Source organism: Hyperolius riggenbachi, chromosome 9 (genome assembly GCF_040937935.1).
Source record: "Hyperolius riggenbachi isolate aHypRig1 chromosome 9, aHypRig1.pri, whole genome shotgun sequence".
NCBI lineage: Eukaryota > Metazoa > Chordata > Amphibia > Anura > Hyperoliidae > Hyperolius > Hyperolius riggenbachi.
The window spans coordinates 116052756-116079768 of record NC_090654.1 but is presented as its reverse complement, the minus strand read 5'-3'; the positions used below and the strand labels follow the sequence as shown (position 1 = coordinate 116079768).

The 27013-nt window shown below is 44.1% G+C and overlaps 1 protein-coding gene across 3 annotated transcripts in view; it reads left to right on the top strand.

Moving 5' to 3' along the window:
• LOC137532644 (protein-L-isoaspartate(D-aspartate) O-methyltransferase-like) overlaps window positions 1-27013 on the top strand; it is a 100376-nt gene that overhangs the window by 50601 nt on the left and 22762 nt on the right. For all 3 annotated transcript variants that reach the window (XM_068253386.1, XM_068253387.1, XM_068253388.1), the window contains exons 3-6: window positions 126-230; window positions 1718-1749; window positions 6037-6141; window positions 13090-13210. In XM_068253386.1, coding sequence (XP_068109487.1) covers window positions 126-230; window positions 1718-1749; window positions 6037-6141; window positions 13090-13210 — 363 coding nt within the window. The remainder of the gene's footprint in view (window positions 1-125; window positions 231-1717; window positions 1750-6036; window positions 6142-13089; window positions 13211-27013) is intronic.

The window sequence follows — 27013 nt, the reverse complement described above, 5'->3', positions numbered from 1 at the left end:
TGATTGTTTTTGTGTGTGTGTGTGTGTGTGGGTTTTTTTTTTTTTTTTTTCCCCTAGAACCTCTAATGTATCTAGCCGTTGAGTGCATGTTTTGACCTCTTAATGTGTGACGTTTTTTCTTTCAGAAAATGGAGTGATCCGGTCACAGCGTGTGTTGGATATTATGCTGCAGACAGACCGGGTACATTATATCCAAAACTTCCCATATATGGACTCCCCACAGAGTATAGGTAGGACATTTAAGGCATCTGTTGTGATTGATCTAAGGGGGGATGGGGGGGTGGGGGGGAGTGCTCTAAATGGATACTTAACAAGAATTTAACTTCATCCCAATCAGTAGCTGATACCACCTTTTTACATGAGAAATCTATTCCTTTTCACAAACGGATCATCAGGGTGCTCTGTATGGCTGATATTGTGGTGAATCCCCTCCCACAGGAAACTCTGAGGACCATGGTCCTGGCAGTTTCCTGTCTGTGCACCTAGTTGCATTGTGGCAAATAGCTGTTTACAGCTGTTTCCAACTGCCAAAAAAGCAAGCAGCAGCTACTGACCACTGACATCATCTGCCAGCAGTAAAAATGTCACCATGTGATAAATATAATGCTGGAAATACATGGTATTCGATTATGCTGCCGGATATACTTGATTATGCCGCCGGATCGATTCCTGCTCGTCCCCGCGGGCAATTCTCTTATCTTCTGATCATTTTCCTTATCTTTTTCCATTGTCCGCCCGCGGTATCGAGCGTGGAATCGATCCAGCGGGTGATCGGACATGTCAGAAATGATCAATCGAGCCATCTAATGTACCGTGTATTCCCAGCATCAGAATGTTAATCAGGGAGAGGAAAGATTTTACATTGGCCAAACACTGACTAAATCATTTATACATAATTTATTGTATAAATGGAGCACTTTGAGGCAAAGGGGAGCTGGGAGATTGGATGGTAGTTGGCAGGTAGGAAGAGGATGAGTGAAGGGTTTTTCAGCAGGGGGAAGTACAGTGGCCTGTGTGAAAGCCGAGGGAAAGATGCCAGTGGAGAAGTTGAACAAGGAGTTGAGCACCAGGGACAGGTCAGGGAAGTGGAGGGCATTAGAAGTGGCCAGCAATAGATTCACTTAGTCAATGGTGGCATACAGTATTTATAGGTCTGTTATTTTCAAGAGGAGGGATGTACTTTAATCTTTGCAGACTTCTTAAAGTGGACCTGAACTCAGAACTTCTCTCTGCTCTAAAATATACACAGCAGCATAATAACCTTTAAACAAAAAGCATTTCTTTGTTACAGCTGATACAAATCCTAACCTAAATCTGTTTCTACTTCCTGATTCATGGAAGCAGACATACTGTATTGTTTACAGCCTGTACTTTCAAATGGGCTTACCTGCCATAGGCAGTCATGTGATACAGTGGAGATCAAATTACAACTAGTGATTAGACATAAATGAGGGGTAAGTACACTGGCTAAACTCTTTAAATACATACAGGGTGCATCTGTTATGTTTTCCTTGTGTCCTGTGCAGGTCCACTTTAATCTATATCCACCATAATTAATGTATGCATTCTAAATTTATATGTGGGTTCTAAATATTATAGAAGTAGGAATCATAAAAATGATAATTATTATAATATTAATAATTAATTTTTAACAGAATGTTGTTTTTTTCCCTTCTATGCTGGTTTTAATAGATTTGTAATATTTCCTTGTCCACAGGATACAGGGCTACAATTAGTGCACCCCATATGGTAAGTGTTGATTAGGGATGCTAATAGTTCCAGCTTGCATGCAAGTTTAATGCAAATTGTAAGGTGGGGAAGGGCAGTATTACACTCAGCAGGATCCTAGGTCATCCTCTTACCCAATATTTCTGATGTCTTCATCACGCGCTGGCCATGGGTGTCTTCCAGGACTTCGTAGTCCAGCTCCATGGGTTGTGCTCACTGCGCTTATGCAGCACAGGACTGGGTGGGGCGGGGAAAGACGGGCATGACACCAGCACTTACATGAAAGCCAGAATTATGCAAACCCTGGCTATACAGTACTCAGTGCTAGTTGCTCCTCAGGAGTGTCCAACTCTCTGTCCCATGTCTTTTTCTGTCAGTCAGTCCATTTCCATGCCTTCTCCAGTTAACCTTGTCCATCTAGCCTGCCAATTAAGTACCCAGCATGTCAGTCAAGATCTTGACCTTACTCCACCAGTCAGTTTAGTCAAGCCCTGACCCTTTTACTTTCTGTCTTGCCCTCTATTGGCAGCCTGACCAGTTTCCCATTACCCTGTCCTGCCCTCTACCAGTCCTTTCTCAGAGTGATCATGGCAAAGTCCTGCCACCATTTCCCCTATTCTGATCCTATGCTCTCCTTCTCTACTCTGCAGGGTTCACTCCCCTGTTGTTCTCTCCACCAGCGGGGTAACCTCAGGGGTTGTGACCTGGTAGTCACTTGCAGCAGAGTCGTTTTCTCATAGCGACTCTGGAGAAAATCAGTGGCCACGTAGATTGTTTCCTTTGTAAGCCCCACGTGTTCTACTGGTGCTGAGATCATCAGGGCCCTGACATTGAGGATGCTTGGGCTGCACAGTTTTACTCGCTTGGCTATAAGCCTCAACTTCAGAGAATGCTGGCTCTCCAGTACTACCTTGTCTGAACTATAACTCGGTCACTGAGGGAGTTGGGGTCAAAGAGGCAGTTTAAGTGCCCTCAATTATACTTGTAAGTCAACTCTCAGTAAAATGATCCCAATGTGAAAGAAACTTTAAGAACACCTTTTCTAGCCTCCAAAGATCTAATTGGGCCCTGTGCTGTTTTTTTGTCCTTCTCTCCATCATGCTGATGTTGCCCCTAAGGCTAGGTCCACACTAGGTCTTTAACGTATCCGTGGCTCAGTTTTTAAGGCTGGCTCAAAACCGGAGCCACAGATACCAGTGTTTTAGATAGCAGCTGTCTTCACCCATAAAAAAAAAGTATCTGCCTGCGTCTGTGCGGAGACCCGTTTTCAAAACCTGAACGGAAGGTCCAGATCTGCTGCATTTTCACACAACTGATCTGGATCCTGATACACGCAGGGGTAGTGGCAGGCAATAGAAAAACTGATCCCCCTCTACACAGGCAAATTTGGACACAGAAACGGATCTGTTTCTGTGTCACAGCCTGTGGGGGCAGAGGGGGCCGCCATGCTGGAGGGGTATAGCAGGCAGGACAGGGGTGTCAGCGAGACACCCCTCACCTGGGTCCCCTGTCCTCGCTACCCCCTCCAGCTACGTGCTGCAAAACTTGTTTAAATGTATAGCAGCGGGGAGCTTACCTTCTCCTCCTCCTACTTCCTCCGCTCGCACGAATTTTGGGGTGATTGCGCCCCCCGATCCCATTCATTATAATGAATGGGATCTCAAGCGCCGCTCCCTGAGGGGAATCGTGTGCAACGCAAAGCCGTGCTAACGCACGGCTCCTCCACTGCATAATGGAAGTGAGGCTTAAGGCTAGGTCCACATTGGTCCGTTCAGGAACGGATCGTTGCAAATGGATCCATTTTTCTAAACTTTTTTTTTTTGTTACAATGTATAGCGGGGAACTTACCTTCTCTCACTTCCTCCGCTCGCTGCGTCACTGCCTGCAATGCTGCCCTCCGAAGTATGGAGGGCGGCATTGCAGGCAGTGACGTGGGGGCGCAATCGCCCCAAAATGCGTGCAACCATGTGATGCAATTCAGTGGTGAATTGCAGCACATGTATGGAAACAGAGAGTGCAGTCTATGCAATTGTGTTTCCATAAGCGCCGCTAAAAGCGGTAATATGGAAACGAGCCCTTATTAAGAGTTGCAGCTACAGCGTATGCTCTCTCCCCTCTGCCCGCCTACTCAATTGTGCTCTTTAGCCGCTGTGCATTGCAGCTGTGGCCAGAAGCTTCCAGCCACAGCAGCTGTGCATAGCGACTGGGGTGTGTGATTAAGGAGGAGCATGAATGGGACAGAGAATGTGCCATAGTTGTGACTGTCACCTCACCACTTTTAAAGAGGTGTGACAGCAGCACGATAGAGGGAGGTCAAAGGAACAGATGGGCTGGTTAGATTATGGGTGCTAGAAGAAGTCCCAGGTATGGCTAAATCTTAGGGGGGAGGAGGAGTTGAGTTCATGTGTGCTTTAAGGCCCCCAAACAAATAAAAGGCCCTGAATCTAAAAGCAAATCAAACAGAACTGTTTAATGTGCTGGCATGTGCTGTGGGATTTTCAAAAAGGCCTTATGGTTTAGATTTTTACAAAATTCTACAAAAAGATGTTTTCTAAATTCTGTAAAATAACACTTTGCTGTGGTACACTATATTATATAGCACGTTCTGTGTACACATTTTATACATTTTACAGCAAACGTGTAATCCAGCACTGAGGCCCTGAAGGTTTGCGTGGATTACGTGAAATCAATTCAATTCCAAAATCGTAATTAGGTATTAATGTAATTGCAAAATTTTATGTGAAATTTTGCATAAGTAGAATTAGCACATTACGCTAGGACAGGAGGAGGCACAAAGGGGGACAGAAGGAGGCACAAAGGAGAATGGGGGTTGGGGGGCAGAGGTGGTACAGAGGAACACAGTGGAGGCATAGAGGGGGACAGAGGGGAACACTGAAGGCAAGGAAACAGGGGTGACACACAGGGACACTGGAGGCACAGGAGGGCATAGAGAAGGTACAGGGGACATAGAGGGTTCAGTGTTCTGACTAAAGAATGGATTCAGGTTAAGAACGAACCTACATTCCCTATCTTGTTCGTTAACCGGGACTACCTGTACTTACCCCAGAGGGAAGTCTTTGGATCCTCCAATCCTTCTTAAGCCGCTGGTCGCCAGGACCCTCTTCGTCTTTGCGGCTGCGTCTGTGAATGAGTGCAGGCGCAGTGACGGCCTGTGCAGCAGCACGGAGCCGTTCATGCATGTGCAGTCTTGTGCAGTGTGGCCCTCATTTGTATACGAACGGGAGCAAGGACTTTTTGAATAGGTTCAGAGGGTCTCAGCACTGAAAAAGCAACCTTGAGCGGGATGGGGATAGTCTCTGGAGTATGCCTTCAGCCAGGTACACTTTAAAGATTTTTGAGTACCAGAGAGACCCCAGATTTCCAAACTCCAGCATCACATTCTGCTCTCTCCAAAAAAAAAGTTCACTGTGATATGCAGCCTTTTTCTTTTCCACATCACAAAATCCAGAGAGTAAACCACAGGTGGAATAGATAAAGGCTGCGTATCACAGTGGATTTTTTTTTACAGTGTGCTATAAATATAAATTTTATATAGAACTTCAAAATAACACTGATATATGCATGATCTAACCAAATTTTTATAGACAAATGTTACATTGCAAGCAATATATAACAAATAAAATGGTCATTTTTTTTTTCTTTCATCATTTAGGTCAAAGTGATGCATCGTGGGAAATCACACTTGCTCACTTAAAGGAGTACTGTAGGGGGGTAGGGGGAAAAAGACTTGAACTTACCCGAGGCTTCTAATGCCCCCCCCCCCCCCCCCCCAGATGTCCTGTGTCAAACATTCCAGGAGTGAACTGGGGGTGGGATCGGAGCATTGGGGAGTGGCTGTGCGGGCACAGGACGTCAGCGGGGGACCATTAGAAGCCCCAGGTAAGTTCAACTGTCCTGTGCCCGCACAGCCACTCACCGATGCTCCGGTCCCCGCCTCCAGTTCACTTCTGGAATTTCCGACTTTAAAGTCTGAAAAGCACTGCGCCTGACTGTACTGGGCCTGCACAATACACTCTTGGTGAAGTCAGTGAAAGCGCGGCTGCAAAGGTACAGTGGTTTTCCGACTTTGAAGTCGGAAATTCCAGAAGTGAACCGGAGGCTGTACCAGAGCATCGGTGAGTGGCTGTGACGGCACAGAACGTCTGCGGGGGACCATTAGAAGCCCCAGGTAAGTTTTTAACCTTCCCCCCCACACCCTCCTACAGTAGTCCTTTAAATAGAAACAAAAATAAGATCCTCTGTGTGATGTTGGTCTTAGTATTTCTGTGATGTTCTTGTGTTTTGCAGCACGCACATGCCCTGGAGTTGCTAGAAGATAAATTGGTTGAGGGGGCCACAGCACTGGACGTTGGTTCTGGGAGTGGATATCTCACCGCCTGCTTTGCTAGAATGGTTAGCCCAAGTTTTAATTAAAAAACTTTTATTATTAATCACGGCTGTATGCAGTGGCGTAGCTAAGGAGCTCCAATGGCACCAAAACCTGCCAATGGCAACTACAGTGTCAGAGGTGCAAGAAGGGGATGAGGAACAGTTTGTTAATGTTTACCACTATTCAAAGTATCCATAGAAGTGATTATTATGAGCACAGGACCAATAGAAAGCTAATACTGTAGTTGAGGGAGGGCCGTTTGGGGCCCTGATGCGGTCGCTACCTCTGCAACCCCTATTGCTACGCCCCTGGCTGTATGCAATGAATAGTAAGGCAAGTTGACGACTTGGTCTGCTAATGGATGTCCAGATGTGTCACAGTAAATGCCAGGTGCTGAGTCCCATGATAGCCACACAAAGTGTGCTTTGCTGTACTGTGATTTTGTTGAAAGAGATAAATATACATGGGATTTAAACTTTGTTCTTTTTCAGCATTAGGAGAAAATGTATTGACTATCGGTTGGCAAAACGGTTTGTGAAATAACTGTCACTTCTAACAGTCATAACAGCTTGTTAGTGGTACTACATAATCCGAGTTTCTCAACTGATTGTCCATTGTACTGAAATCCATAGCGTCAAATTTACACAGCTTAACAATTTTTCAGTTTGCAAGAAAAGTTTAATAGTTTCCAACAGTGTGTTTAAAATACAGCCCTACGTGTCTAAAGGAGGTGCTCTTAAGAAAAAAAATGTAAATGTTGCTGAAACTTCTTATAATGATGAAGCTATGTAAGAAAGTAATGGAGTAAGTGTACAGTATTTTAATCAGGTCGTTTCTAGCCCTTATGTCACCCTAGGCAAGAAATCCAGTCCCTCTTTGGGAACCCAATTCCCTGTCCTCTTTCTTCCTCATTTGTCCCTCTTTCAGGACTTCTGTATAGATATATGTAAAACATGTATTTTTCTACTCAAAAATGTGTTTACTGGACTTTAAACTTTGTTCCCATCCTTTAAACTGATATACAGTATTTCTTATGTTCAAATGTTAATATGAAGGAAAATGAACCTGGAGGGAAAGGTCCAGTGTGGTTTGTATTATAAAACAACATATTTTTCTTATGAACTTTTTATGAATCAGAATCTGAATCAGAATCATTTTTATTCGCCAGGCACGACAGGGTCGTGCTCGGAATTGGGTTTGGCACGTACAATTTCACAGATAAAGATAGGAATATAGATAACAGAGGGCATACAGTAAACAGAGAGTCATAGAAAACACAAAAGGAAAAGCACATAAACCAAAAAACAGCTAAAACAGAAGACCAGATTCATAATTAGTTCATGAACAGGGTGCAGTTCTGGAACACAATGTTGCTCAGGTGCTGGGCTCAGAGCGAGTTAATGAGTTCAGGAGGGTGACAGCTGAGGGGAAGAAAGAGTTCCGGTGCCTAGAGGTTTTGGTGGCGATGGCCCGAAACCTACGGCCTAACGGAAGTCTGCTGAAAAACCGCTGGCCAGGGTGAGAGGGGTCGCCAGCAATCCTCCATGCTCTTGAGCGTAGCCTGGAGTTGTGGAGGAGGTCAAGCGAAGGTAGAGGTCTGCCGATGATTCTCTGCCTATCTAATGACCCTCTGTAGTTCGTATCTGTCTCTGGTGGAGTAGCCAGCGTACCATACTAGGATGGAAGAGCAGAGGACAGACTCGATGGTGGCGGTGTAAAAGCACGTCAGTAGCTCTTGAGCCATGCCGAACTTCCTCGGCTAGCGGAAGAAGAAAAGCCTCTGCTGGGCTTTTTTCTGGGTCAAGGCTGTGTTTTCCTTCCAGCTCAGGTCTTTGGAGATGGTGGTGCCCAGAAGGCGAACGCTGGCTACTCTCTCGACCTCGGTGCCATTGATAAAGATTGGTGGGGGTGGAGGGGCATGCTTCCTGAAATCCACAATCGGCTCTACAGTTTTGGATGAGTTGAGGACCAGCCTGTTCTCCCTACACCACTGGCAAACTCTGTTAACCTCCTGGCGGTAGGCCTGCTCATCATTGTTTGTTACTAGCCCAACGATGGTGGTGTCATCTGCAAATTTGATGACCTTGACAGAGTTTTCCTTGAATCTGCAGTTGTTCATGTAGAGGGAGAACAAGATCGGTGACAGGACGCAGCCTTGTAGGGCCCCCGTGTTCGTTGTCCTCGGTCGAGAGGTGACCTCCCCAAGCTTGATGACTTGAGTTCTGTTAGTCAGGAAGTCTGTGATCCACCCACGGAGTATGGGAGGGACATTCAGCTCTGTAAGATTTTCCTGCAGTATGCGGGGGCAGATGGTGTTTAATGCTGGGTACACACAATGAGATTTTATGGTCGATTTACTGTCAGATCGATTATTTCCAACATGTTCGATTTGCTTTCAGATCGATTTCCGAGCATTTTCCGATCGATTTCGGAAAATGCTCGGAAATCGATCGAAAAGCAGATCGAACATGTTGGAAATAATCAATCTGACAGTAAATCGACCATAAAATCTCATAGTGTGTATCCAGCATAAGGCAGAGCTGAAGTCCAGTAGTAGAATCCTGGCGTATGTGTTAGGTTTGTCCAGGTGGTCGTATGTGAGCTCAAGGCAGATGTTGACAACATCATCAGTGGATCTGCTCGCCCTGTATGCAAACTGATACGGATCCATTTGGGAGGAGGTAATAAGCTTGATGTGTGACAAGACCACTCTCTCAAGGGTTTTCATGATGTTGGATGTCAGGGCAACTGGTCTGTAGTTATTGAGGTCAGAGTTACCCTGCTTTTTGGGGACAGGGATTATGGTAGACTTTTTGAAGCATGCAGGGACTTTGCCGACCTGGAGGGATTTGGAGAATATGGAAGTGAGGATGGGTGCCAACTGGTGTGAGCAGGTTTTCAGACAGGCTGGTGACATGCCGTCCGGGGCAGTGGCTTTCCTGGGATTTAGTGAGGACAGGTGGAAGAGGACATCGGCCTCGCTCACAGCTGGGGGGCTCGAGACTGAAAGATAATCTGCGCTAGTAGAGGGGTGAGCCGGTGCTGTTACTGGCTCCCCCAGTGCCTCCAGGTCCTCAAACCTGCAGTAAAAGTTGCTGAGGTCCTTGGCTAGCTCAGTACTGGGTGTTGCGTATTGTGGGGGAGGCTTATAGTTTATGGTGGCTTTAAGCCCCTTCCAGACAGCTCGTATATCATTTGATCGCAGGTTGCATCTTATCCTTTCTGCGTACTCCCTCTTTGCGGCTCCCAGTTCTCGCTTCAGGTTGTTCCTTGCCGTCTTGTATTCCTCTTGGTTGCCGGACTTGTGCGCCACCTCCTTGCTCCTCCGCAGTTTCCGTAGTTTGTTGGAGAACCACGGTTTATTGTTCGGATAGACTTTGACGGTCTTGGTTGGTACGCAAGAGTCTTCACAAAAGCTGATGTATGAGGAGATGTTGTTCTCCCACTCGTCAAGGTTTGGAGAGTCCATGGCCTTCCAGTCAGTGCAGTCGAAGCATGCCTGAAGTTGGAGTTTGGCCTCGCTTGACCACACTTTGGTGGATTTGAGAACAGGTTTTGCTGACTCCAGTCGCCTCCTGTAGGTGGGGATCAGATGAATGAGAGAGTGGTCCGAGGAGCCCAGCGCTGCCCTTGGTATGGCTTTGTAGGCATCCTTCAGCCCTGTGTAACAGTGATCGAGAGTGTTCTGATTTCTGGTGGGGCAGGCCACATACTGGTAAAAGCGAGGAAGCTCCTGGCGGAGGTATGTGTGGCTAAGGGTGTGCTGTAGGCGTAATTAGGGGTGTAGCAGGCACGTGGCTTAAGTGTCCCTCCTTTCTTAACTCAAAAAGTTGGGAGGTATTCAATGGTCATCTGGTAATTTAACCAGGTTTATACCACCCTAGTGACCAGGCCATTTTTTTTTACAATTCAGCACTTCACAAATTTATTGGTTTATTGCTCACTCATACAACTTGGCACCCAAATGAATTTTACCTCATTTTCTTCTCACAAATAGAGTTTTCTTTTAGTGGTATTTGATTGTCGCTGTGATTCTTAGGGTTTTTTTTATAAATACAGTAGGATTTTTTTTTTTAAATATATTTTTTATTCCCCCTTCCCCTTTAATTTGGCCCTAGACTATGATTGATATACACTACACTATACATACATAGGCATATGCCTATGATAGAGATTAGATTGTGAGGCCCTCTGGGGACAGTTAAGTGACAAGAAAATCCTTTGTACAGTGCTGCGCAAAATCGCAGCACTGAATACTTTATTTTTTTTGTTTTTTTCATTATAAATGAAAAGAACAGCCTGCCAGCGCTGATCGCGGGCTGGCAGGCTGATCGCTGTTCCCCGCTGTGTTTACAGACGGGAGCTCGTGCGAGCTCCCATCTAATCTCACTCCTCGCGAGATGACACCATATAGGGCATCGTTGAGGAACAACAGAGCCACTCTGCCACCAGCAATTGGCGTTAGGCCGTCGGCAAGTGGTTAAAACAGTTTACATGGTAAAGCAAACCTGTGTCACAGTTATGCTTAATAAGTTGAATACATGTTCAGATATTGTGGATAATAGCGATTTTTATCTGGTTTCTTAATTGTGGTCTACAGATTTTCTAATTCATGTTTACAGTCTCTCGTGGGTTACATAAGCACAGGAAGTGTGTGTCCTGCATTTGTATTCCCCTGAATCATTTCCATTTCCTTCTGTGATTTTACAGTGCTAATTTGAAAATGAAACCACAAATATGAATGTTTACTATAGGCAACAAATTCTCTTCCCACACATAAGGCCCTGGGTTGCAGTTGTATTTTTCACACAGGGACGAAGGATGTGTATGTCTATGAGAGTTTGTGAAGAAGCATGTCACCATTTGGAGCAACTGATAGATTTGCAAACCTCTGATATAATGTGATCACTTCCTGATTAAGCACATGATCTCGACCAGAAAATCCACACTTTACAAATCTATCAACTGATCCAGCAGTTCACATGCTTTGCTTTTAGCTGTCATAGACACAATTACCACAAATGCAGACTGGTGCCCACTAGTCTTGTCACTGGTAGCATGTGGCTAATGGTGGTGACAGTGAAAGGTGATTTGGGACTGAGTCTCCCTTTATACACCCAAGAAACAAGGATATTTCAGATTAAAGAAAAATTACATGAAAATCAGACATCTTAAAGGGAGCTGAGTGCCAGTAAAAAATGTGTTTTTTTTTTTTTTTTTTAATGAACCACCCCACAAGGGAAGTTTGTAATGGAGTCTGCCCTTGGGGAGGCAGGGGTTGGGGTGGGCCTCACTACTTGGCTACAGAGTGCTGCTCCTCTGGCACCGGGACTGTATGGAATGCGACATCTTTTCCACTGACCTGCTGCATCTGCCTAATTTTGTAGTTCCCGGGAGTGTCTTGCGTGACGCAATGCATGTTGGGAGATGTAGTCTGTGGATGTAAGAACATCTGAATTACACAGAAAAAAATGCTGCCTGCTGAAGTGACTCACAGAACTCATCCGAATCCCCATAGAGGTACATGCAAGTTCACATCAGCACGTGTGCCGCGTCTGTCAGGAACCGGCCCCGCGGTACGGTTCCCGACTGCGGGTTTGACCAGATCAACCGGGGAGCAGCCTTATTCAAGCTAAAAACAAGGCTGGGACCGCTCAAACACTTCTCACTGCCACCACTAGCTGTTGCTAGACACACTCCTCACTCTGATGTCGAGCTACTCGCACTGGCATTTTCGTACGTTGGGTCACCTGCGCGCTTTAGGCCAACGTATGACAAACGCCCCACACACACGCACAATTGCAATCTTACACTCTAGTGAAGAAAAAACACTAACAGTCGTTCCGAACGATACTGTTGGCCACTCCAAGACTTCCCACTCTGCTGTCGAGCGCGGAAGTGCCCCATACACACAATGCAATTACAATCCTATACGGTAGTGTTGCTCAATCATACAATCAGGCTTGGACTTATACACTGTTACACTTCAGTCTCTTCTAGGCTATGAGTGTTAGTTTAGTACAGCAGAAGTCAAACTTATTAAATAACAATTTAATATTCCAGGAAAAAAAAGTGGAACAATGCAGAAAATAAAATATACAAAAGATTTACAAAAACAAAATAACAGTTACAAAATATAAGTTATTAGGATACACACAAAACAAGTTGCAAAAATAAAAGGGAAATAAACGTAAAGTGAATTTTTACCAGCGCAAATGTCCAACCGTGGAGGGACACGGATTAACCATTTCGATCGGGATCAGCTCTGGCGATGTGCTACCCTCAAGAGAAGATAATTTTTAGGCATCTGGCCCTGCTTTTTATACTGGGATATATGCCTGGAGGCTGCAACTTCATTGGGAAGGGGAGGAACTAGTTTTAATTAACTTTTCAGACATAATTTAATTCCCAGAGATCTAACTTCCACATGTAAAAGTTTATTTTCGCACATACCTCAAAGACTTTTTGAGTAAAGCTGTCATATGTAAACTCCTGGCTCAGGCTGGTGTGGTCTGCAGCCAGTCTAGGTGACACCTCTGAGACAGTATTCAGACGAAAGGGTCCGACCACCTGTATAGGCTTCAAAGCCTGATTAAGTGTTTCCTAATTAGAAGCAGACAATGGTAGCTTCCCCCTGCTGGACAATGAATGCAGAGTTAATTTACATCTACATACAGACTCACATTAGCCTTCAGTTTCCTCTGGCCAGATGACCAATTACCCTGAAGCCATCTGGCTTTGATCAGACGTACACATGACATAGGCAGAAAAATGAAAGAATATGTTCCTGTATTATCCTTAACATCATCAGCACCCCAATATATCACCACAGCGTCCGTTCCAGAAATGGACGCGGCACACAAGTGGAAACTTGCCCTTTCCACAGAATTCAAAACTGGAAAAAAGGATTTACCTGGAGTTGGGCTTTGCTTTCATAATCTATCAAAATTAAAACACTCTTTTCTTCTTAGGTAGGTCCAACTGGGAAAGTTATTGGAATAGATCATATTGATCAGCTTGTTCAAGACTCTATGCGAAATGTTCAAAAGGATGATCCAACTTTACTGAGCTCTGGACGCATTCGGTTTGTAGGTGGGTTTGTGTTACTGCTGTCTTAATTGATAAACATCTAGATTGCAGAGGAAAACACGCACGCACGAACACACACACACACACACACTTTTTCTGCCTTGATTGTAAACCTGAGGTAGAAACACAGGCCACTACTTTTAACATTTAGTATTCCCTGGTGTGTAGTGCTTCCCCCTCCCTCCCCCATAAGTGTACCTGGTGTTCAGTGGTCCCAACCCCGCCTCCCTCCCCCATACAACATTACCTGGTTTCTAGTGCTCCTCCTTCCCACACTATATAGTGTACCTGGTGTCTAGTGGTCTCACCTCCCCCCCCCCCCCCCCATACAGTACATAATATACCCTCATGACATACATATTAAAAAATAAAGTTGAGTCCCTAAGGTAAAACTATTTGTTTTTGTTTTTTTATTTCATTTTTTTTTTAACTAAAGTGTTTTATTTTGGTAACTATGGAAGGGAATGTAAGGGGTTAATTGACGGGTATTTTATTTAGGCTAGGTGCACACATAGAAGAAATGCTAGCGTTGCGGAAAACGTCACGTTTTTGCCGCTAATGGAAGCCTATGGGCCTCAGGAAAAAAACGCAGATCCAAAACGCATATGCGTTTTTGATATGTGCATTTTAAAAAATGTTGCTTTTGTTGCATAATCTACAAATACGCACATAATGAAAGTCAATGGAAACGCAATGGTATGCGTTTTTCCATGCATTTCTCTTTGCATTTTTCCACTTCCTGTTGTCTTCCTAAAGATTTACATAAATGTAAAAGAAAAGCGCATATGCGTTTTTGTTTTAAAATGCACGGAAAACGCTTGTAAAATGCATCTGTGGTAAAAAATGCTAACGCAAACACACTAAAACGCATCAAAAACGCACACAACATAAATTGAAACTTGTCATAAAATGCAGCGTTTTATGTTGTGTGCACCCAGCCTCAATGGGATGTGTATGTAGGTGTAATTTTACTATTTGGCCACTAGATGTCCACTTTTATTTTTATTGTGTTAGTTTTACTGCATACATGCATTCAGGAAGTAACGCATGTATGACTTCCACTTTCTGTTTGGACAATGAACACGGCATCTTATTGATGTCTGTTTCATTGATCATCGGCAGTCAGATCAATGAAAGGGAACGGTGTTTCCATTCATTGATCTCTGTACTAACGGGCAGCCACATAAACACTGGCTGGAGTACGCGTGGGGCCGAGCGGGAGTGCGTGCAGTGGCGGTCGCAGCGGAGATACATATATCTACGCCCCTGGAGCTTAGATGAAGTCTCTGATGCGTAAATATACTATACCAAATACGGTAACCGGTTAAAAGGCACTTTATTGACAAGGTGTGAAATATCACCTATGAGTAAACAAAGGAGAAAAAATTAATGTAAGCATTTTTGGGTCGCACGCCTTTTTTAAACGTCCTGTTGGTCCCTCCTAACGGACCACAAGACATTTTGGTAAAAGGGAAGAAGTGTTCATTGAACCAATCAAAGTGCCTGTAAGAGAAAGATCATGGCTTCAACGAGAAGCCAATGATCTTTGCTGTAACACTGCTTGTTCAAAGCACACAGACTTCTAGTGGTAAAAAAAAATGCATATAAAAATACACCTTCTTTCAGGTTCTGAAAGCAGTGCAATTTTTTCACATGCTTTAAAAACATAAAAATCATACCGCTAGATAGATCTGTGGCAGCCCTGCACATTACACACCTCCCCTGGATCCAGCTCCTGGTTACCGCTCTGAGCTGCAGATTTCCGTCCTGAGCCTGACTTGGGATTATCGCTAAGGAGGTTACAATGGCTCCCTCTCCCCTGACACTCCCCCTGTTAACCCCTGCCCCCCCCCTCCCCCCCCAAAAAAATGACAGCATTTAAAAAAAAATACATAAAAAGTTATGTTAGGGACTACGCTTTTTTACTATGTATGACATAAGGGTATATTACTGTTATATTTGGATATATAGGCTTGTAATTTGTGACTGACGCAGAACTGAATAAAATGCACCTTTATTTCCAAATAAAATATTGTCGCCATACATTGTACTAGGGACATAATTTAAACGTTGTAATAACTGGGACAAATGGGCAAATAAAATATGTAGGTTTTATTCACAGTAGTACGTTTTTTATTTTAAAACTATAATGGACAAAACTGAGAAATAATGAATTTTACTATACATGTTAAAATGCATTTAGAATAAAATAATTCATAGCAAAACGTACTACCCAAAGAAAGCCTGATTGGTGGCGAAAAAAAAAACAAGATATAGATAATTTTTGTTGTGACAAGTAGTAATAAAGTTATTGGCAAATGAAAGGGAGGTGCGCTAACAGGTGAAACTTGCTCTGGCTCGTTAGGGTAAAAACCATCGGGGGTGAAGTGGTTAATAAGGGTTCTGGGCCCATATGCAATTCACTTTTTCTCCTGAGTTATGTCCTAGGAGATAATTTTCATCTTCTTTTTAAAGAGACACTGAAGCGGAAAAAAAAATATGATATAATGAATTGGTTGTGTACTATGAATAATTACTAGAAGATTAGCAGCAAAGAAAATATATTCTCATATTATTATTTTCAGGTATATAGTGTGTTTTCTAACATTGCATCATTCTCTAATTTGTGCAGATTACACAACACTCTGCATTCAAAATGATTCTTTCAGAGCAGTTTGTGAACTAATGACCTCTCCTCTGGCAGAGAAAAAGAAAACTGTTCACTTACAGTTGAGATAATAAAAGTCAGAAGACAGCCCTCTCCACGACTTTGAAAGTCGTAGAGATTAATGGCTTTTTTGCATAGAGATAACAACTGGAGTTTCTTAACTCTTCCTGTACTGGAAACAATTACACTGATGTATCTGATCTTAATGTTTTATTTCTTAGCTGTGCTACACATACAAATCATAATATCATAATTTTTTTTTCGCTTCAGTGTCTCTTTAACCTTCTTGCCAGTCCAATTCCCGCCGGCAAGGAGGCAGCGCAGCACTTTTTTTTTTTTTTTCAAATCATGTAGCGAGCCCAGGGCTCTCTACATGATAGCCGCTGAGCGGCGGCATCCCCCCCACCCACTGCGATTGCCTCCGGCGATCAGAGTAAGCAGGAAATCCCGTTCAGAACGGGATTTCCTGCAGGCCTTCCCCGGTCGCCATAGCGACGGGGCGGGATGACGTCATCTACGTCATGGACGTCGGGACGTCAGAGGGAATCCCGATCCGCCCCTAAGCGCTGCCTGGCACTGATTGGCCAGGCTGCGCACGGGTCTGGAGGGAGGGAGCGGCGCGGCGGGTAGCGGCGACGATCGCGTACTACACGCAGCTAGCAAAGTGCTAGCTGCGTGTGGGGAAAAAAATTATGCAAATCGGCCCAGCGGGGCCTGAGAAATCCTCCTGCGCAGGTTACCCCGAGCTAAGCTCGGGATAACCGGCAAGGAGGTTAAAATAACTTTTAAGCATCTTACATTTGAAAAAGTACCCAAAAGTCAGAGAAAAAGTACTATTGAAATTATTTTGAGTATGTTTTTGCTTGCTGGAGGTTTAAAAAGGCATTTATGACAGGGTGTAAAAATATAACCTAGGAGAAAACTCAGGAGAAAAAGTGATTTGCATATGGGCTCAGGTGTTGTGACCCAACTATAAACTTAGATGTTGCTTTGTGACACATTTTAAGAGCAAAAAATCTCGATTTATACTCTAGTATATGCAATATGTTTTAAAGAGACACTGACGCGAAAAAAAATTTGATAATGAATTGGTTGTATAGTATGGATAATAACTAGAACATTAGTAGCAAAGAAAATATTCTTCTTTTTATTTCCAGTTATATAGTTGTGTTTTTTTGTTTTGTTTTTTTTTGCATAACCTTGCATCGTTCCCTAATATTTGCAGTTTACACACTACTCAGCATTCTAAATGATTTTACAGAGCAGGCTAGTGAAATTTTGAACTTTCTTCAAAACAAAATGCATTGACTGACACTTGAGATAATAAGCTTCAGAAGACAGAGCTCTCTGCCACTTTGAAAGTTGTAGAGATCAGTGGCTCTTTTGCATAGATAAAATCCAGTTGTTAACTCTTTCTGTACTGGAAACAATATTAGACTCATGTCTCTGCTCCTAATGTTTTATTTCTTAGCTGTACTACACATACCAATCATACGTTTATTTTCACTTCAGATTCCCTTTAGCACCTTTCACACATGACAGAATTTGCATGTGATCATGTGATTTACATCGATGTGAATTAGCATTCAATGGTATCACATTTGACTTGCGTTGTGTGAATTTTCCACAGAAAAAAAAAAACTGCTTACGGGCTTGTTTTCACTAAGGGTGATTCAGAGTGAAATCATGCATCCGGATGCAGTATCGCAACCTATTGAAATCAATAGTCTGTTTCCAATTTGCATGTGAGAGAAAAAAATGGTGCCTGCTGCATTTCTTCAGACATCACATCCATAACCACATAGCCAAGCACTGGCATTACTATTAGATTCAGATGCTATTTCGCTTCAGCACGGGTGCCGCGTCTAATTCGGAAACTGATGCAGCAGCTTTCTGGAAAACAGAAGCCTACATGCTTTTTTTTTTTTTTTTTTTTGCATCAGACATGCGATTTGCATACATACAAGTCAATGGGAATTGCAAATTTTTGTATTCCAAATGCAAACTTTGCATGGGATGAATGAAGTTAATTACACACACTTTCATGTAAACATACCTTATTGGTATGTACAAAAAAAATGCGGGAGGGGGGGGGGGGAGATTTGAAACGTATAAGATTGCAGAATCTCAAATGCTAAAAAAAATGCGTCCAGAAATCGCAGGGAGAATTGGGAATGCTGCCTAAATGGTGCAGTCTTTTGTTTTTATTTATTGTTTTACAGTGGCAGTTAGTGCTTTGATCACCTAATTGACCTAAATTGAATTGGTAATTCACTGCTCTGTTCACTTAGATAGGATAGCGGATCAGCACCTATGACAGTTAAAAATACAAAAAAAGTTGCACTAATGGAATATAAGATTGACACGTGGAGCGCACTGAAATGCACTAGAGGGAGTGCAGAATTATTAGGCAAATGAGTATTTTGACCACATCATCCTCTTTATGCATGCTGTCTTACTCCAAGCTGTATAGGCTCGAAAGCCTACTACCAATTAAGCACATTAGGTGATGTGCATCTCTGTAATGAGAAGGGATGTGGTCTAATGACATCAACACCCTATATCAGGTGTGCATAATTATTAGGCAACTTCATTTCCTTTGGCAAAATGGGTCAAAAGAAGGACTTGACAGGCTCAGAAAAGTCAAAAATAGTGAGATATCTTGCAAAGGGATGCAGCACTCTTAAAATTGCAAAGCTTCTGAAGCGTGATCATCGAACAATCAAGCGTTTAATTCTAAATAGTCAACAGGGTCGCAAGAAGCGTGTGGAAAAACCAAGGCGCAAAATAACTGCCCATGAACTGAGAAAATTCAAGCGTGCAGCTGCCAAGATGCCACTTGCCACCAGTTTGGCCATATTTCAGAGCTGCAACATCACTGGAGTGCCCAAAAGCACAAGGTGTGCAATACTCAGAGACATGGCCAAGGTAAGAAAGGCTGAAAGACGACCACCACTGAACAAGACACACAAGCTGAAACGTCAAGACTGGGCCAAGAAATATCTCAAGACTGATTTTTCTAAGGTTTTATGGACTAATGAAATGAGAGTGAGTCTTCATGGGCCAGATGGATGGGCCCGTGGCTGGATTGGTAAAGGGCAGAGAGCTCCAGTCCGACTCAGACACCAGCAAGGTGGAGGTGGAGTACTGGTTTGGGCTGGTATCATCAAAGATGAGCTTGTGCGGCCTTTTCGGGTTGAGGATGGAGTCAAGCTCAACTCCCAGTCCTACTGCCAGTTTCTGGAAGACACCTTCTTCAAGCAGTGGTACAGGAAGAAGTCTGCATCCTTCAAGAAAAACATGATTTTCATGCAGGACAATGCTCCATCACATGCGTCCAAGTACTCCACAGCGTGGCTGGCAAGAAAGGGTATAAAAGAAGAAAAACTAATGACATGGCCTCCTTGTTCACCTGATCTGAACCCCATTAAGAACCTGTAGTCCATCATAAAATGTGAGATTTACAAGGAGGGAAAACAGTACACCTCTCTGAACAGTGTCTGGGAGGCTGTGGTTGCTGCTGCACGCAATGTTGATGGTGAACAGATCAAAACACTGACAGAATCCATGGATGGCAGGCTTTTGAGTGTCCTTGCAAAGAAAAGTGGCTATATTGGTCACTGATTTGTTTTTGTTTTGTTTTTGAATGTCAGAAATGTATATTTGTGAATGTTGAGATGTTATATTGGTTTCACTGGTAAAAATAAATAATTGAAATGGGTATATATTTGTTTTTTGTTAAGTTGCCTAATAATTATGCACAGTAATAATCACCTGCACACACAGATATCCCCCTAAAATAGCTAAAACTAAAAACAAACTAAAAACTACTTTCAAAAATATTCAGCTTTGATATGAATGAGTTTTTTGGGTTCATTGAGAACATGGTTGTTGTTCAATAATAAAATTATTCCTCAAAAATACCACTTGCCTAATAATTCTGCACTCCCTGTATCCTGTAAATTGCATAAAAAAATCACTCCTAAAAATTCAGAAGCGCTCAATAGCAAAAATTAATGTAAGTTCAGTTCAGAAAAGTCACCATCCAGTAGTCCAATGCAGATCATCCAACTGAATGTCCCGTGACGTTAGCCCCTGATGAGTCATTCTACATGATGAAATGCATAGTGCGGAGCTACGTCACGTGACCGGCAGACGACGAAGCAACAGGACGTGAGGGTCTGAGGCGGCGTGTGTGTGAGCAGCTACCCGGGACTGCAATCCACACATACGTTTTATGTTCTTGATGATCACCTACGCTTGTGAGTGCAATTCTTGTACACTTTCCAAGCGTAGGTGATCATAAAGCACATAAAACGTATGTGTGGATTGCAGTCCCGGGTAGCCGCTCACACACACGCCGCCTCAGACCCTCACGTCCTGTTGCTTCGTCGTCTGCCGGTCACGTGACGTTGCTCTGCCCTATGCATTTCATCATGTAGAATGACTCATCGGGCTAACGTCACGGGACATTCAGTTGGATGATCTGCATTTGACTACTGGATGGTGACTTTTCTGAACTGAACTTACATTGATTTTTGCTATTGAGCGCTTCTGAATTTTTAGCAGCACCCATGACAGTTAAGGCCCACTATGCGATTTTTTTCTGGCAATTCTTTTTTTTTTTTTATTATTCATTTTTTTTTTTTTTTTTTTTTACAACTGCCAATTTTTTTTTTGAGCGATCATTTCCTGCAATCTGGTGACATGGGTAGAGGCACGTGGGATTACACGAATTATGCTTAGTGACATGGCGGATCGGATCTTTAAGATCTCCGAAAACTCCTGCGCAAAATACAGCGATCGCTTGAACTCTTGTTCACGCCCGTCGTGTATACCTGCCACCAGGGGTATAGATCGGGGAGCGCTCGTCACCGTGGGACATCGCTGGGATTCATCTTCCTGGATCGTGAGGTGAGTATTCAGCTTTACTTTTCAACAGAAAAGTTATTAGTTCAAAGCCCATTGACTTGAATTGCAGCCACATATCACAGGTGGTGATTTGCAGCAAACTGGAGTTAAACAATGTGGTTCTCAATTGTAAAGACAATCAGGAGAAACTGGTGATCCATTTATAATGATGGCAATCTTTTAACCTATTTGCCACTTTTTATAAATATGGGCCTCTACAGAACTCCAGACAAGTAGTACATCAGCAGAAATAACAACACTTTTTTTTGGCAATTTGCAAATTGCCATTTCCAGGGCTGGATTTACCATAAGGCACTGTAGGCACGTACCTACAGGCGCCTTGGGCTGGAAAGGCGGCTCACTCCACTCCCCGAGCACCTCCCTCCCTCCTTCCCTATGCAGAGTCCTGATGAGAGTGTAAATGAGAATGCTCTTGGCATTCCACTGACGAGAACTTCCTTCAGTCTTGGGCACCTCTTGCTACCGAATACTTCCACTAGCTACCTACTTGGTGGCACCTCTAGCTACATAATACTGAGGGTACTTCTGGCTACCTGATACTAAGGGGCACCTTAAGCTGCCTATGATGGGAAAAGAAAGACGTGACAGCCAGGGCAGCCAGCACAATAGCGGTGCGGTTTGGCGGGGGTTTGTAGGTACATGGAGGATGAAGTCTAAGGTGCCAGGATATCTCTGCCTATAGGCTCCTGTGAGGTAAATCCGGGCTTGGCCATTTCTATAAATAGGCATCTTGATACGCTGTACATCATAAATCACCTGCTCCATGCCTGTACACGGCTTCCATAGCTATGTACACACTGCTGTGCTTGCGCTGCGCTTTTAAAATCGCATGCGTTTTTTAATCGCAAGGACTTTTGAAAAATCATGAAAGTCGTGAAGACCTGTACACACTGGTGCAATGCGTTTTTTTTCTATTTTCTTGAAGGCTTTGTGATTTTAAAATCGCATGCGGTTTTAAAAGCGCAGCAGTGTGAGTTTGAATGTGTTTTGGAAAAATATGCAGCAAGTGTTTTTAAAAATGCGTATTGCAGATGCGGCCAATGGACTAACATTATACGCAGTAACGCTAGCGTTTTACGCTGTGCTGGTGTTTCTGCCTAGTGTGTTCCTACCCTCAAGCCTATAAATGTGGTTTTAATATTATTTGCCCATCTGCAGTTTACTTATGGTAATAATGTAATTAATAGTGATTTTCTACATTGTATGTTTGTGAATTGGAAGCCAAAGAAGAGGATCATTCAGACAGGGGCCACACTTGAGAAAAGCCCCAGTGATTAGCCACATACCAAAAACGCATGCGGAAACTATATAGTTGCGTTTTCCAGAGGCATCTGCGATTCAAAAAAAGATTTAACCTGCACTACTTTCCCACACAACACGTGTTTTCTCAATGAAATCAGTGCTACTGTAAAAAAAAACAAAAAACAAAAAGACAAGTGTTAAAATGCACCACAAAACTCACAATAGTGCAGCCAAAGGCTTGCTGGGAATCTTCTGCAATTTCCGCAGATGTAAGTGTGATGCCTCCCGTAAACTGTAATGAAAATCTTTAGGGCTCTTCCACATCTAACAATGCGTAAGAGCCGTTCTCCTGCGCGCGTTGAATAGCCTGCGGCGTGTCATTGGGATGTTGTGAGACGCAATCAGCGGCAGTAGCTATTAATTCACCCGATGGGAAAATGCCGCCTCCCGACTATTAAAAGCTCCCGGGTGCATCGAACCGCAACGCACCAAAATGCAGCATCGGATGTGAAAGGTAAAATGAAAGTCTATGGACTTTCATTTTACCTTGGTTAATGGAAAGTATTGACTTTGTGTTACACCACAGAAAACGGGCTCTGGTGTGGAAGAGCCCTTAGTGGTTGGCTCTGCTCGCATATTTTGTTGCAGAGTTGTAACAATGTCCAGACATTTCCCATTGACAGAAAAGTCCCAACTTCATGCTAGTGCACATTATCAATTTATAAACACCAGGCATATTTGGGGTGTATGCAATAAACTGCGTTAAGCAGAATTACAGTGCTGCCCCTAATTATTCATACCCCTGGCAAATATTGACTTAGTTACTTATATTCAACCAGCAAGTAATTTTTTTATGGGAAATTACATAGGTGTCTTCCAAAAGATAAGACGATGTACAAGAGTCCTTATGGGGAAAAAAAACATTGCAGAGGACGTGGTCAAAAGAAAAAGTGACACCTGTGCTGGCCAGGAGGATAGTGAGCGAAGTGAAAAAGAATGCAAGGATCACCACCAAGGCCATCCTGGTGAATCTGGGCTCTGCTGGTGGCAATGTCTGAAGGCAGACAATCCAACAGACACTGCACACTGCTGGGTTCCACTGATGCAGAACAAGAAGGATGCCATTTATCCAGATAAGGCACACAAAAGTTTGCTTGGCCTTTTCAAATGCTCATTTGGACAAAGAAGACATCTGGTCTTCTGTGCTATGGTCAGATGAAACAAAAATTCAATTGTTTGGTCACAATGATTTTTCCTTCATTTGGCATAAAAAGGAGAAGCCTTCAACCCAAAAAACACCATCCCAACTGTCAAACATGGTGGTAGGAACCTAATGCTTTGGGGATGTTTTTCAGCCAATGGACCAGGGAACCTAATCACAGTAAACGGCACCATGAAAAAAGAGGTATACATTAAAAGATTCTCAACAACAATATCAGGCAGTCTGCAGAGAAACTTGGCCTTGGGACATTTCCGCATGACAATGACCCAAAACGCATAACAAAGGTGGTGAGGAAATGGTTAGCAGACAACAACATTAATGTTTTGGAGTGGCCCCACCAGAGTCCTGACTTGAATCCAATTGAGAATCTGTGGAGGGAGCTAAAGATCAGGGTGATGGCAATAAAACCCTCCAACCTTAAAGATTTGGAGCTCATTGCTAAAGATGAATGGGCAAATTACTTGCTGATTGAATAAAAGTAACTTTAAGTCATAATTTGCCAGGGGTATGAATAATTATGGGAAGCACTGTACACGTAAAATGTAACTGCATGATGAGTAGAGCATAATGGATTGCATGTAATGTATTGCATTCTGCTCTACTCATTGTGCTGTACTATTTTACGCACATAATCCTGCTTAACGTAGTTTATTGCATTTACCCCAATGGCCTAAATTCACTAAGTTTCCAATACAAGGATCGCACACACGTCGGTAGGTAGGCTGGTGCTGGCCCCCCAGGCAATGTGGAAGTAATTTTCATGAAGGAGTCCGCACACAAACCGTAGAAGCAATAAACGTGAAGTATTTATTCTCCCATCACATACATGTGCAGACACGGTCTGACCTGCTTAGGTCAGACCGTGTCTGCACATGTATGTGATGGGAGAATAAATACTTCACGTTTATTGCTTCTACGGTTTGTGTGCGGACTCCTTCATGAAAATTAAGAAAAACTAAATTCACTAAGGGCAGGTCTGTAAAATAATTTTGGTATTTTACACTTTTTTTTTTGTTTTTTTTTTCCAAATTCACTAAAGTATTTTTGCATGAGGCAGAAGTTTGTCAATTTACCAAACAACGTTGCCTCAGTTCACAAAGCCTTGCTCGGTAAGTGTAACTTACCAGCTGTGTAGCAGGTGAGGCAAGGAGCTCTGTGTATGAGTCTGGCGCATGCATGGAGAGAGTTGAATTATCAGCTGCTAAGAGCTGGAGAAAAGTATTGAACACTTTTGCCCCATTTACCGACTGCGTAAATCTTTGTGAATTGCAATTTCTTGATATGTCCTGAGGCATTTACCGCACAAGTCAGTAATTGTAATAGGTTTAGTGAATTGGAATTTGGGAAGGTGATCGGTAAAATCAGCTGTTTTCAGCATTACCGAATGCGGTAAGGTGTAGTGAATTGAGGCCCATGGGTGGGATTACCAGAGTGCACATGTTTGCAGTAGAGTGGTTGTTATCACATGCACTACTATGGAATTGTACATGATCTATTCATTTCAGTGGAAAAAAGATAGGTAATGACAATTGTGTGTATTGACCAACATTATTTGCTGGGAAGAACAAATAATGTTCACATGGAATTTATTATACAAAAGTGTTTTTTTCCTCTGATTCTAGAGGCAAAGGAATAATCCTAAAGAGATCAGTCAAGACAGCCACCCGCTTGCAGCCATTTCGAGTAAATTGCACAAAGATTAAAACTCTTCAATCAAATCTCTTAAAGATCCCTGCTTCTCATGAAATCAAGCATTTCATGCTGAAATCAATCGGTAATTGGTCTGCTGTGTATGGGCAGCAGACAGATCTCTCCGATCAGAGAAAGATCTGTCTCTTGGTCGAATGTGCCCATTATTCTTATAATTGTTCTGCAGGGGAATAAAGTAATATAACATACAGATAGACTTCGGAATTTTTTTTGTTTTGAAATCTAGTTGTTTGGTTCTGATTGACTGAATTTAAAACTGGACTACATGATGCGTTACATGTCTGTTTTTATGTGCTTAAAGTTTTACTTTTATTTTGAACTGCCCCACCTACAGTGGGTTGCAATAGTATTCGGATCCCTTGAAGTTTTCCACATTTTGTCATATTACTGCCACAAACATGAATCAATTTTATTGGAATTCCACGTGAAAGACCAATACAAAGTGGTGTACCTGTGAGAAGTGGAACGAAAATCATACATCATTCCAAACATTTTTTTTACAAATAAATAACTGCAAAGTGGAGTGTGCATAATTATTCGGCCCCCTGAGTCAATACTATGTAGAACCACCTTTTGCTGCAATTAGAGCTGCCAGTCTTTTAGGGTATGTCTCTACCAGCTTTGCACATCTAGAGACTGAAAACCTTGCCCATTCTTCTTTGCAAAACAGCTCCAGCTCAGTCAGATTAGATGGACAGCATTTGTGAACAGCAGTTGATCTTGCCACAGATTCTCGATTGCATTTAGATCTGGACTTTGACTGGGCCATTCTAACACATAGATATGTTTTGTTTTGAACCATTCCATAATTGCCCTGGCTTTATGTTTAGGGTCATTGTCCTGCTGGCAGTGGCGGTGCCACGCTGGGGCTTACCCAGGCTTCAGCCCCAGCTGTCAACTTGCCAGCCCCCCTAAAGCCCCCCGCGGGCTGCGGCCGCCGCAAGTCAGTACTCGCGGTTCAGAAGAAGGAAGGAAGGAAGGAGGTGGACTGGAGGAGGGCTGGCCGGGCTTTCAGAAGGAACCCCACCCCTGCCCGGGTAATTATACAGTCTGTCTGTATACAGATGCACCACGCACGTAACCAGGCACAGAGCGCCCGCAAGGGAACATTCGTGACTCTTAAATTTGTGTCACATGATGACGCCCATCACGTGACACGCAGCAGTGTGCAGCGTGTCGCCTGGCCTGCCTGCCCGCCCAGCTTCAGCTCAGAGGCAGAGCAGAGAGGCAGAGCAGAGAGGCTTGCTGCTTTTCACTCCGACAGCGCCGGGGACTCATTGCAGCCACCAGACTGTCACTCACTACTAGTGACTCACTCACGGAGACGCAGGAGGACATCCATTGACAGCTCAGCAGAAGGAGGAGGAATCAAGGTGGGTTACTGTTGGGTGGGCAGCCAAGCCAACTTGAATTTTTTTTTTCACATGTGATGCTGATGTGAGCCTGGGGCCCCCAGCCCACTACTACTAGCCAGACTTGAGCTGCCCCCCCTGGGGCCCCCAGCCCACCATCACCAGCCAGGCGCCTCCAGCCCACCACCAGGCAGACCTGAGCTGCCCCCCTGGAGCCCCCAGCCCACCATCAGGCAGACCTGAGCTCCCCCCTGGGGCCCTCAGCCCACCACCAGCCAGGCCTGAGCTTCCCCCCCCCTGGGGTCCCCAGCCCACCACCACCAGCCAGGCGCCTCCAGCCCACCACCAGGCAGACCTGAGCTCCCCCCCTGGGGCCCTCAGCCCACCACCAGCCAGGCCTGAGCTGCCCCCCCCCCCCCTGGGGTCCCCAGCCCACCATCACCAGCCAGGTGCCTCCAGCCCACCACCAGGCAGACCTGAGCTGCACCCTGGGGTCCCCACCACCACCACCAGCCAGGCCTGAGCTGGCGCCCCCAGCCCACTACCACCAGCCAGGCCTGAGCCTGGGGCCTCCAGCCCACCACTAGGCAGACCTGAGCTGCCCTGGGGCCCCCAACCCACCACCACAAGCCAGACCTGAGCCTGGGGCCTCTAGCCCAGCCCACCAGGCAGACCTGAGC